The sequence below is a fragment of the Empidonax traillii genome, unplaced genomic scaffold (assembly GCF_003031625.1).
Source record: "Empidonax traillii isolate 1590-97213 ecotype Southwest subspecies unplaced genomic scaffold, ASM303162v1 scaffold27:size3997909, whole genome shotgun sequence".
In the NCBI taxonomy this organism is placed as follows: Eukaryota; Metazoa; Chordata; class Aves; order Passeriformes; family Tyrannidae; genus Empidonax; species Empidonax traillii.
The window spans coordinates 1,488,903-1,499,235 of NW_020955220.1; the positions used below are offsets into that span (position 1 = coordinate 1,488,903).

Sequence of the window (10,333 nt, forward strand, 5' to 3'; positions counted from 1 at the left end):
GACCCTGGTCCTGCCACCCTGGGGGAAGGCCAGTATGGGCAGGGCACGGCCAGAGCCTAACAGCCACCATTATCCATCCTTTATTAACCATTCATTACACCCTGCCCAATACACTTAGTGTCCTCAGAGAGCCTGGCAGTGCCGACATCAGCTGTCCAGCAGACCCCCTCCGCGGCCCCGGCCGCTCAGCGCTGCTACACGGAGCCCGAGCCTGTCTCGGCCCCGCAGTCGCTCTCGAGCTCCTTCTCTGCGATCCTACAGGGAAGAAACGTGCTAGGGGCGTGGTCCGACCAGGTTTCCCCTGGTTTTCCCGCCGCCCCGGCCCACACCTACCGCAGGTGGCCGAAGCGCCGCAGCGCCGCTATCCCGCCGCCTGGCCGGGCCGTTCGCCGCCGCCGGAGCCGCCGCAGGGCCCGCACCATGCGCCGCTGGCCCGCGTACCGCCAGACGAGGCGGGCGCGCTCCTCGGGCCGCTCGGCCCCGCCATTCCGGAACAGGCTCCGCAGCTCCAGCAGCCCTACGCCCTGGAAGATGTTGGCCGAGGCCCGCTTACGACTGCGGGCAGCTGGCGTTGCCCGCCCCGGAGGGTCGCTCACCACCGAGGCCGGCGTGCCCATGGCCCCGGCCGTTGCAGGCACCGAAGAGACGGTGTCAGGCTCCGCTCTCGTTGCCCGGCCTGGCCCACCTCCCCCGGGATCCGGCGCGGATGCCCGGTGAGGAAGGGCGGGCGGCGGGGGAAGGGCGCCGGGCAGGAGTCCAGCCGCGCGGGCGGGGCCGCCCGGGAACGCGGGAGGTGCCCCGGCTTGAGCCGGCGCACGCAAGTCCGGTCCCGCCCTAGCCCAGGGCGCTGGGCCCCGCCGTGACCCACTTTCGCTCCGCCGCCGCCCGGAGCCCGCCGGCCCCTTGCACAGCCCTGGCAGTGGCGGGTCCGCCCGGCGCTCGCTGCGCTCCCAGACTCGCTTCGCGCCACCGCGCCGGAGTCCCGCCACTGCCCCGAGCCGCTCATGCACCGCCGCCCCGCCCCGTGCCCGCCCCGCCGCCAATCCCCGCCCGCCTCCCGCTGCCAGGGCCAATCGGCGCCGAGGGGCGCGGTCGCACCGCCTCTCGGAGGTGTCCACGTGGCGTAGGTGACGTCACGGGCAGCGGGCGAGACCCCGCCCCTGGGCGGAGCCGCAGGCATCACTCCAAGGGGAATCCCGGGTGACGTAGGGGGGAACCCCGGCGCGCGCCCCCCGCCGGCCGCCGTCCGGGGTCCCGGTTCATTGTCCCCGAGACCCGCTGCCGGCACCGGCCGCCGCCTTCCGCGGCCTCCCGCCGCCGCCTCGCGCTCCCCGCAGAGGGGGTCCCCCGGCGGCGGCGGGACGGAAGGGGCACGGCGGTTCCTGCCCGCCGGCGGCATCCACGGCGGCCCTCGGGTGTCCGGTGGGCCAGCGGGAGGAGAGGCGGGAGGCGGAGGCGGGGCGGGGAGGAAAGGAGAGAGGCCCCGCGCGGGGAGGACCGTATAAGTGCCAGATGTTTGGCAACGGCCGGGGGAGGAAGTCGCTGCCGGGGCCCTGAGTCCCGCCCGAGCCTCGCCGGAGCAGGCAGGGCCGCGCCATGGCTCGCACGGCTCCCCCGTCAGTGCCGCCGCCCCCGGGGCCGCCGGCCCGCGGCTCGCTCAACCTCCACCGCACCTACCTGCGGAGCCCGCTGGGCTTGCTGCGCCTGGGGCAACTGGCGCTGGGCGCTGCTTTCTGGGTGACAGTGGCTGCTCACAAGTACGAGGGGGCGGCCCACTTCGCCCTCTTTGCCGCCGTCCTGGTCTGGCTCCTCACCCTGGCCCTTTTCGGGCTGAGTCTGCTGGGGCGGTGGGAGCTGGTGCCCTGGCTGGGCTCCCGCTGGCTCCTCACCAACCTGGTGCACGACCTGGCGCTGGGTGTGGGTCTTTACGCAGCTGCCACCGGCATCATGGGCCATAAGGCCAGTCAGAGAAGCTATTGCAACCTACCAGGATACAGCCAGCACTGCCTCTACGGTGCCTACTTGAGTGCCTCCGTCTGTGGGGGCATCACCGCCTGCCTGTACCTCTTCTCCGGGCTCTACTGCCTGTCACGGCGTTGCCGGGACCAGCGTGACATCATCTGAGACCTTGAGCCACTTGGCTCAACTTCTTCTCGCTCACGGACAGAGCACAGCCTCTCTCTGGGACAAAGTGACCCTGCTGCCCCATCCCCTCCTGGCTGACTGCACTGCAACTCCTCCGGAGACCCCTGCACAGACGGATGGACAGACAGAGGCCTTCCCCAAACACACCTTCCCCTGCAACGCACAGAGACAGCATGGACATCCAGCCGCTGTACAGGCCCTTCTCCCACCTCTAAACCCAGGGAAGGACCCAAGTGGAGAGGCCCTAAGAGGGACACCAATTTTTGGGAGCCCCTCCAAGACCTCTGCCAAACTCCCCTGCTCGTGACCTTGCAGATGCTGCATGCTCAGGTGGGTGCTGACCTCTCCCCAGGGTGGAGGGGAACTGGCCTGGGGGACCTGAGAAGTGGACAGTGGTGCCTAGTGGGGTTGGGTGGGCACAAACAACCCCAACCCACTGGCAGCCCCTTCTCGCCATTCCAGCTGCGTGGCGCCTCCGCAATTCCCTAACGGAGGCTCTGAACTCGGCTTCCCCAGCCGAGGCCCCTCCTTCTGTCTGGCCTGAAAACATCCTTCATCTTATCGGGGCCCCGCGGGGCTCAGCCCCTCCCTGCCCTGCGCTCTGGGGGTGTGGAGTCACCCGGGTACCACACAACCAGACCCAGCATCACCCCAGGCCCCTGGACACAACCCAGGTCCAGTCTGGGGGCTGAGCAGGGCAGCAAGGCCTCCATCGCTGCAGGACAAGGGGAAAGACGCATGAGATCTGTTACCCTGGGCAGGGAGTAAATTCCTTCAACCTTGGAGTTTGTACAGTCCCAGGATGGGGCCAGGTGCCCCTGGGGGTTGAACGGGCCAGTCATGGGGATGTTCTGCTGTTCTGCAGAGAGGTTTGTGGCTCCGAGCCACCCAGAGCCACTGAAGCAGACTGGGGCCAGGCTGCTCCAAACGGGACAGGCACAGCCTTGCTGACGTTTCTGGAGACTGGCCTGCAGCCCTGCTTGGCTCTGCTGCACTTGGTTTATTGTCTCACAAGATTCGGATCTCTGGACTCTCCAACTTCATCTTGGGACCAGGCAGTGCCTGGAGACTGTGGCAAGGTGGAAAGGAAGGGTGAGCGTGGCAGCATGGCAGTGCTGGGCTGCTGCTGGCACTCTGGCCATGGGGGAACTATGACCAGGCATTGTGGGGACACAACCTGTCTTGGAGAACAGGAGAAGAGGACACTGCCACTGGAGCCAGCCCAGCCTTGGATCAGCCTCCACAACCCACCAGGTGCCAAGCCATGAGGAGGCCATGTAGGGTCAACTGGAGAAATAGGAAGCCAGAGAGAGAATTTTTGGAGGAGTACCACACCAGGGCTGCCTGCCACAAGCCCTAATTGCCCTGCCTGGAGGCAGATCATCTCCATTGGTCCTGGTGCGAGGGAGGGTCTGCCCCAGTCTCTACATGGGCTCAGATCAGTTGGGTGGGTATCCCCAGTGGCTGGCCACAGGGTGTGGCTGTTGCCTGGGGTTCCCTGGTGCCTTTTCTGGGGTGGAGAGCAGCAGCTGTGATCTTCCTGGGGCTTGAAGGGGTTTGGGGTTGGTACTGGGTCCCCGCTTCCACCATGAGGTGCTGTCCCAGCAGATATCCGTTGTGCTTACTGGCCCTGCCAACCCCCTAGGCCATGTGTCCCTTCCCTGGGTGGGACATGCTGTCCCTGCCCTGTCAGGGCTGGTCCCTGACATCACCTGCCTCCGCCTATTCTGGTGCAACCCCTGGTCCAGGCTGCCTGAAATGCTCTCTGTGCATCTGCCACCACAAGTGCCTTTCTCTGGCTTTCTGCAGCCCTGTCTGTCACGCTGGCTCTGTCCCCCTACAGCCTCCTCTCTGGTACCCGTGGATTCACATTCCAAATAAAGCAATGTTGGCGCTTACTGGGTGTCTGAGGCTTTGTGCTGGGGCTGGGACCTGCTGAGTACAAGGTCTGAGCTGGGATCACACTCAGCTCTGTAGCCCTGTAGCCCTTTGCCCTGGGGCCTCCCTGCTTGGAGCCCCTGGCTGTGGTCACGATTTCCTGAGGTGCTCCAGGGTCACAGGCAGGCTCCACAGGCACCTCTCGGTGCCTGGCAGAGCAGAGGGAGACTGAGTCCCCAGAGCTGTGTGGCCGCAGGGATGCACTGAGTACGGGATGGAGCTGCATTCCTATGGGTTTTGTCACTCTGGGCTGAAAGAGCCCTCTGTCCTTGGGCCAGGACACTGCCAGGCAGTCACGCCCACGCTGTTGGGCCCCCCGGAGGGTCAGGGACCGCCTGGGGGCAGCCAGCATCTCCCAGGGCTGGCTCCAGCCCTGTGAGGCACTCTTGGGATGGGGTTGAGCCTCCCCTGTTCAGCAGAGGCTGTGGACAGCCGACAGCATTGTTAAGCCCTCATTGCCCAAGAGTCAGCATAGGGGTAAAACAAGGTTGTATGGAGTATTATGAGATCCCTCCTTTTGGTATCAGAGGAAGCCCAGGATCCCCAGAGCATCCCTGGGAGCCAGCAGCCCTGCTCTACTGCAAGCACCTGTCAGGACGGCCCGTGGTGCCCAGGGAAATGGGGAGCTGGTGTGCAGGGCAGTGCCCGCGCTCCCAGGACTGGGTTGCAGCGGGAGCACGGAGGGGCAGCAGGTGAACTGCCGGTCACGGGCCGGAGGGAATCTGCCGCTCCCGCCCGGGGCATCCGCGTGTGGGGCTGCGCCCTGGTCTCTCCCCGGGGAGAGGTGCCACAGCAATGGGCTCACGGGCACGAACCCGCTGCGCCCGACACGGCTAGGTGCAGGCCATAGCAAGACCCAGACTGGGACTGAGCCCCGGACCAGGACTGAAACGGATGCGTGCTCAGCTCCGGACTCGGATGGGATCCTGGCTGTGACTGAGCCCTACTCCAGAGCAGAGGCGAACCGAGACTGGGCCTGGACACTGATTACCCGTGGGTATGGACCGAGCCCCATGTCTGGACAGAGCCCGCCCTCACGCAGCACCACCCGGAGCGGCGCGGGCAGGTCCGGGCGGGGCCGGGCACGGGAGGAGCCGCCGCTTCCGGCACCGCCCCGCGGGGGCGGGGCCTGCGTGCCTCGCCGCGCTCCGGCTCTCTGATTGGCTGCTCTCGCGGCGCGCCCTCCGCGTCACGGCAGCGGCCTCGTCCCGGTGCGGGCCCGTCCCGGTGCGGGCCCGGTGCCGCCATGCAGGCGGCGGAGCGGGACGGGACGGCGGGCGGCTCCGAAGGGGCAGCCGGCGGCGGTGAGGCCCCGTCGGAGCCGTCGCCGCCCAAGGCCGCCGCCGCTTTCGACCTGCTGGAGCTGGTGCGGAGCTACCGGCGGCTGGAGCTGTACCTGGAGCCGCTGCGGGACGCGGCCGAGGGCGTCCGCTCCCTCCTGCGGTAGGTGCGGGATGGGCTGGGACCCGTACCGAGATCGTCCCCGGGGCCTCACGCCTCTCCCCCTGTCTCGGCAGGTGGCAGCGGCCCGTGTGCTCCCTCCTGGTCTGCCTCGGCCTCAACTTCCTCCTGCTCACCCTCGGACAAGGTGCGTGTCGGGGGTCGGGGTCCCCTCCCCGGAGCTCTCCGGGCTGACGCTGTCCTATCTCTTCCAGCCGCCTGGTACTCGATGCTCGCCCTGCTGGTGGCGGTGCCGGCCCTGCTGGGCTACCTGCAGGAGACGTGCCGGGCCCGGCCCTCGGAGCCAGAGCTGGTGCGCAGGAGGTACCACAGTATCCGCAGGGAGGACCTGCGCAAGGTGCAGCTCTCCCGGCAGGAGGCCATCGCCCAGGTCAAGAGCTTGTGAGTCCCTGGGGCCGCCCCAGCTCTGGGGCTGTGGGGGCCTCTGCAACCGGGAAGGCTTCTCTGGGGCTCTGCAGAGAGTCTGGGCTGGTGCCAGGCTGGCCACTGTAACCCATGTGAGTGTGGGGGAGTCCGGGTGTGTGTTTGTGAGGCTTTTTTGTGACTGTGAGGTCTCATTCACAGCCTGATCCAGCTGGAGGGGTTTCTGAGCGGGATGTGTTGCAGCTGTGAGGCCGTGTACCGTGTGCTGTACTGGGAGAACCCCACTGTCTCTTCCCAGTGAGTAGTACCGGGTCAGACACCCTGTGGTGAGCTTGGTGGGGAGGGGGGCCCAGCCAGGCCTATGGAGCTGCATTTGATGTGTTTGGTACTTGGAGAGAACAGGTGAAACACCAGATGAAGGAAGGGGTTTTATGCTGTGGTGTGAGTTGCTCCGACTTGACTGCAGTATCCTGCTGGTTTTTGTAGGTTTTATGGAGCACTGCTGGGCACTGTTTGTGTCCTTTACCTACTGCCCCTCTGCTGGGTCCTGGCCATCGTCAACAGCACCCTCTTCCTGGGCAACACCCAGTTTTACCAAGGTATGAGAACTCCCTGGAAGTGTCCTGTGTGGGATGGGTTGGGGAAAGGCCCTCTGAGGCCAGGGATCCTACCCTGCACCCTCTCCCAGCACCCTCACATGAGCTTCTCCCTGGGCCTCTCCCAGCACCCTCACATGAGCACAGTATCCTGTGTCAGGCTCTGCTTGAACCACCCCAAGAGCAACAGTGCCCTGTGATGGTGCTCAGCAGCCCAGGGTGGGTGGTGTGGTCCCAGGACTTAGCTGTTGGAGGTGAGAGTCTCTCCTGATGTGTGTCCCAGCCTGGGTGCTGTTCTCTTCTCTGCACTGTGGCAAACCACCAGGCCTGGCAATGCAGCCCGTGCATGAGCATCGTTACCCCTCTCAGTCCCTGACTCTGCTCTTCAGGACTTGAAACATGTTTGGTGCCTGTGGCAATGTATGACACAGGTCTGAAAATGTGCCACTGGAAGAGAGAGGAGCTGGAGGCACTCCCTGTTCTGTGGCACATGCTGGACAAGTATTGGATGTGTCTGGGCTGTGACTAAGGCCCCTGCTGTTTTCTATCCTGAGCTGGGGCAGGTGTTGGGGGGGGTCCTTACTGCTCTAACTTTGATGTTAGAGGCTCAGGGTACCTGAGGAGTCAAGGTTGTATGTGCCAATGTCCTACTCTGAGCCCTGGAGATCAACTCTTGCAGATGGCTTTTGTGTGGTGGGGCTGGGAGAAGGGAAGTGCCACCCTACTCCAGCTGCATTCCCCCCTTACCAGTGATAATGGAGCTCAAGGCCTCGATTGAGCAGTGCATGGGCACCAAACCCCTTGAGAGCACTCCAGAGCCTGCTGAACCCCTGCCAGCAGCTGCTGCCCCAGATCGGACCCCCACACCCACCAGCGCAGAGGTGAGATAGGGGCAGGGCTGGCAGCTGGGGCTGGGAGCTGCAGAGTCAGCCCCTTGGGTCTGACCGTGCCTGTGTCCCTCTACCCACAAACTTGTTCAAAGCTGCCAGCTTTGCTGGAAGCCTGTGAACTACTCCTGAGTTACTGGGAGGCTGCTCTGCTGACCCGGGGGCTTGGCTCAGTCCTTTTGCCAAACGTAAGGATGTGGTGTGGGGAGACGGGGCCTCATCTCACCTTCAGGGACTTGTGTCTTCTCGTGGGGCTGCCCAAGGCCTGGTCCCTTGTCCTGAAACCTCCTGCAGGAATGTGGGCCCACCTTTGAACAGAGGCAGGAGAACAGCTGGACTAGCTGCGTGAATCTCTTGCAGGACCTTACCCCTGGCAGCGTGGAGGAGGCAGAGGAGGCAGAGCCTGATGAAGAGTTCAAAGATGCTATTGAGGTTTGAGCCTGGTGGGAGGTGGGCCGTGCCTGAAGGGCAGCTGAGGTGGGAAAGGGGCAAGCTGGGTGCTCAGAGAGGGTGGCTGTGGGGCTGGGTGCCTCTGACTCTGTGCTCACTCTCATCTCTTCCCATGCTGCGGGAGAAGGAGAACCAGCTGCTGGTCATGGTGAGTACTACCATGCCAAGGCGTGCAAGAGGGGCATCTCCTCCCAGCTGGGACTGGCAGCCTTTTCTTGGATTGCCAGTGGCTTGTGGTGATGCCAGGTGCAGCATCCTGCTTGTTGGGTATCCGTCTCTGGGGTGGGCTGCCCTGCGGCCCCCAGTGTGCCCCCAGCCACCCCTCCATGCTCAGCTGGCTCTGCTTTCTGCAGGAGGATGACGAGAGCTCCCAGTGCTCAACAGATTTTGACCTCAGCCTCCCGGACAATGGTTTTATGAGCAAAAACGAGGTGATCCGCAGCAAGGTGTCACGCCTGACCGAGCGCCTGCGCAAGCGCTACCCCAGCAACAACTTTGGTAAGTTTAGGAGCAGGTGCTGCTTGGGGGAGCTCAGCAGAGGGATCTGTGCTGCTTCCAGTGGTGATCATGGGACTTGGAGTGGACACAGTGGTGTGTTACCTGCCAGGGCTGTGCTGACACCTCCAGTGACCTTCCCTTCTCCGTGGGGAGTATGTTCCCAGCCCTACCTGGGAAAGGCAAGGATGGGAAGGTGCAGCAATGTCATCTCCAAGCTGAGCCTTTACAACAGCTGTGGGTGTTCCTGAGCCACTCACAGCTCCAGGCATCAGAGCCCTGCTTGACCTCTGCTCTGTTTCTTTCAGGGAGCTGCACGGGCTGTGCGGCCACCTTCTCTGTGCTCAAGAAGAGGGTGAGTCTTTGGCTTCTAGCCCTACTTGCTGGGTGTACCTGGGGCAGAGGTGTTGCCCATGTCTGGCTTGCCCTGGCTTTCTCCAGCAGCTCAGGTGTCTGGCCTTGGTCTCAGCCCAGATGACCTCAGCTAAGTGCTGGGTGTTGCCATGTGCTTGATGGTGCCAGGAATCCCTTGTGCAGTGGAGCATTTGTCCCTTTACTCCTTTGGAAGCTGACTCAGACCAAACCCACGTGTGCTGTTGTAGCTCTGCATCCTGGTTTAGTCTTTGTCCTGTGACCTGAGAGATTTCTGGTGAAGCAGAGCATGGGTCTGCTTGTGGGAATGACAGGAACAAACGCAACCCTGTTGCCTTATCTAATTCTCTATATGTGATGCTTGGCACACAGTCCCTGGGCAGTTCTGGGAAGGATGTACCTCCTGTCCCCTCCAGTCTCACATTGCTGTCTTCCTACTGCCTCCCCTTCTGCAGACTCGTGGTGCCCTTCCTTTATTCCTGGGTTAGTCTGACATACACCTGGGACTCACCTCCATCTCTCTCCACAGCGGAGCTGCAGTAACTGTGGGAACAGCTTCTGCTCTAGGTGTTGTTCCTTCAAAGTCCCCAAGTCTGTGATGGGAGCCACAGGTGAGTGGAAAGGTGGAAGAGGGCAGAGCTCCTGCTTCCACCTGTGCTGTCTGCCCTGAGATTTGCCCCAGCCCTGGTGGGGAGGATAGACAGGACCAGTGCAGCCTGGCTCAGGACAGAGCAGCGATGGGTTTGCAGCTCTCAGAGCAGCTCCATGGCTGGGGTGTCTAGCCTGTGGTGGGAAAGGGGGAGAACCTCTGACACCTGCTTTCCTTTCCAGCTCCGGAGGCTCAGAGGGAGACAGTGTTTGTGTGTGCTCTGTGCAACCAGGTGCTCATCAAGTGATGAAACAGACCCAGCCAGCTCCTGTGTCCTGCACTGCCTGACACCTGGGACAGCGGGCAGGCACCCTTGCCACTGGGAACCTGGACTGTTTGGATCCCAGCATGGCATTCCCCAGACAGAGGATGCTTGCACTCTCTACTCCTCCTGCTAGCACCAGGCTAGGGCCTGACCAGCTCTCCCTGCCACACAGAAGCTGGGTCCCTGTGGTGGAATATTGCCCATGGCTGTGCCCCATCCCTGCAGCTGCTCCAAGCCCTGGGTGCTCTCTGGCACTTGCTGCACCCTGCCATGTGCTTGCCCAGGTCCTGTGGCCTGGCTCAGTGATGGAGGAGCCATCTTTCCCTTCACCTCCTGGTTGGGGTGGAACAACCTCAGGGCTCTGTCCCTACCTTTCCCAGCACTGTGCTATAAGTGACTGTATTTTTGGGATCAAGTCAGAACTCTACCTGCACCCCCAGGAGATGTGGTCTTTGGTCCTGCTCACCTGAGACCCTGCTGGTTACTCCTGTGCTTCTCAGCCTCACACCTTCAGGTTTAGTCTTTTACCCTGGATTTGGCTGTAGTGCAGAGGAGGCAACAGGGTGAGTTTGGGCTGGACTGTGTGGCCGTGTCTTCAGTGTGAGAAGAGGCAGGAGTTGGTGCTGCTCTGTGCACTTAGTGACTGCTGCTTTCTAATACAGATTAATATATAATTGCATATAGAGAATGACCAATAAATCTCTTGTCCTTA

The 10,333-nt window shown here is 63.1% G+C and overlaps 3 protein-coding genes across 6 annotated transcripts; 2 read left to right on the forward strand and 1 right to left on the reverse strand.

Moving 5' to 3' along the window:
- Positions 1-62: 62 nt before the first annotated feature.
- Positions 63-929, reverse strand: AVPI1 (arginine vasopressin induced 1). The gene is made up of 2 exons (XM_027908397.1): positions 334-929; positions 63-255 (listed from the first exon to the last, which is right to left on the reverse strand). Exons 1-2 carry the CDS (start codon positions 615-617, stop codon positions 195-197), a joined length of 345 nt encoding a protein of 114 aa, XP_027764198.1. The 5' UTR covers positions 618-929; the 3' UTR covers positions 63-194.
- Positions 930-1,460: 531 nt separating this feature from the next.
- MARVELD1 (MARVEL domain containing 1) lies at positions 1,461-4,041 on the forward strand. 2 transcript variants are annotated; one of them, XM_027908409.1, is made up of 2 exons: positions 1,461-2,475; positions 2,608-4,041. In XM_027908409.1, the coding sequence occupies exon 1, from the start codon at positions 1,597-1,599 to the stop codon at positions 2,122-2,124; it is 528 nt and encodes a 175-aa protein (XP_027764210.1). In that variant the 5' UTR covers positions 1,461-1,596; the 3' UTR covers positions 2,125-2,475; positions 2,608-4,041. The 2 variants fall into 2 exon arrangements, with proteins under 2 accessions (XP_027764210.1, XP_027764218.1); XM_027908417.1 differs by having other exon boundaries at positions 3,011-4,041.
- A 1,281-nt stretch (positions 4,042-5,322) lies between these two features.
- Positions 5,323-10,333, forward strand: ZFYVE27 (zinc finger FYVE-type containing 27). 3 transcript variants are annotated; one of them, XM_027908426.1, is made up of 12 exons: positions 5,330-5,526; positions 5,601-5,671; positions 5,739-5,925; positions 6,109-6,204; positions 6,394-6,506; positions 7,254-7,384; positions 7,751-7,822; positions 7,968-7,988; positions 8,194-8,338; positions 8,644-8,690; positions 9,237-9,318; positions 9,539-10,333. In XM_027908426.1, exons 1-12 carry the CDS (start codon positions 5,330-5,332, stop codon positions 9,601-9,603), a joined length of 1,227 nt encoding a protein of 408 aa, XP_027764227.1. In that variant the 3' UTR covers positions 9,604-10,333. The 3 variants fall into 3 exon arrangements, with proteins under 3 accessions (XP_027764244.1, XP_027764227.1, XP_027764235.1); XM_027908434.1 differs by having other exon boundaries at positions 9,589-10,333; XM_027908443.1 differs by lacking the exon at positions 7,968-7,988 and having other exon boundaries at positions 5,323-5,526.

Excerpts from the sequence above, each read along its gene's own strand:
- AVPI1 (XM_027908397.1), bottom strand. The coding sequence starts at position 617 with ATGGGCACGCCGGCCTCGGTGGTGAGCGACCCTCCGGGGCGGGCAACG. Across the intron at positions 256-333 it reads CGGCGCTTCGGCCACCTGCG|GATCGCAGAGAAGGAGCTCG; the intron begins GTAGGTGTGGGC and ends TCTTCCCTGTAG.
- MARVELD1 (XM_027908409.1), top strand. The coding sequence starts at position 1,597 with ATGGCTCGCACGGCTCCCCCGTCAGTGCCGCCGCCCCCGGGGCCGCCG.
- ZFYVE27 (XM_027908426.1), top strand. The coding sequence starts at position 5,330 with ATGCAGGCGGCGGAGCGGGACGGGACGGCGGGCGGCTCCGAAGGGGCA. Across the intron at positions 5,527-5,600 it reads GGCGTCCGCTCCCTCCTGCG|GTGGCAGCGGCCCGTGTGCT; the intron begins GTAGGTGCGGGA and ends CTGTCTCGGCAG. Across the intron at positions 7,823-7,967 it reads AGTTCAAAGATGCTATTGAG|GAGAACCAGCTGCTGGTCAT; the intron begins GTTTGAGCCTGG and ends CTGCGGGAGAAG.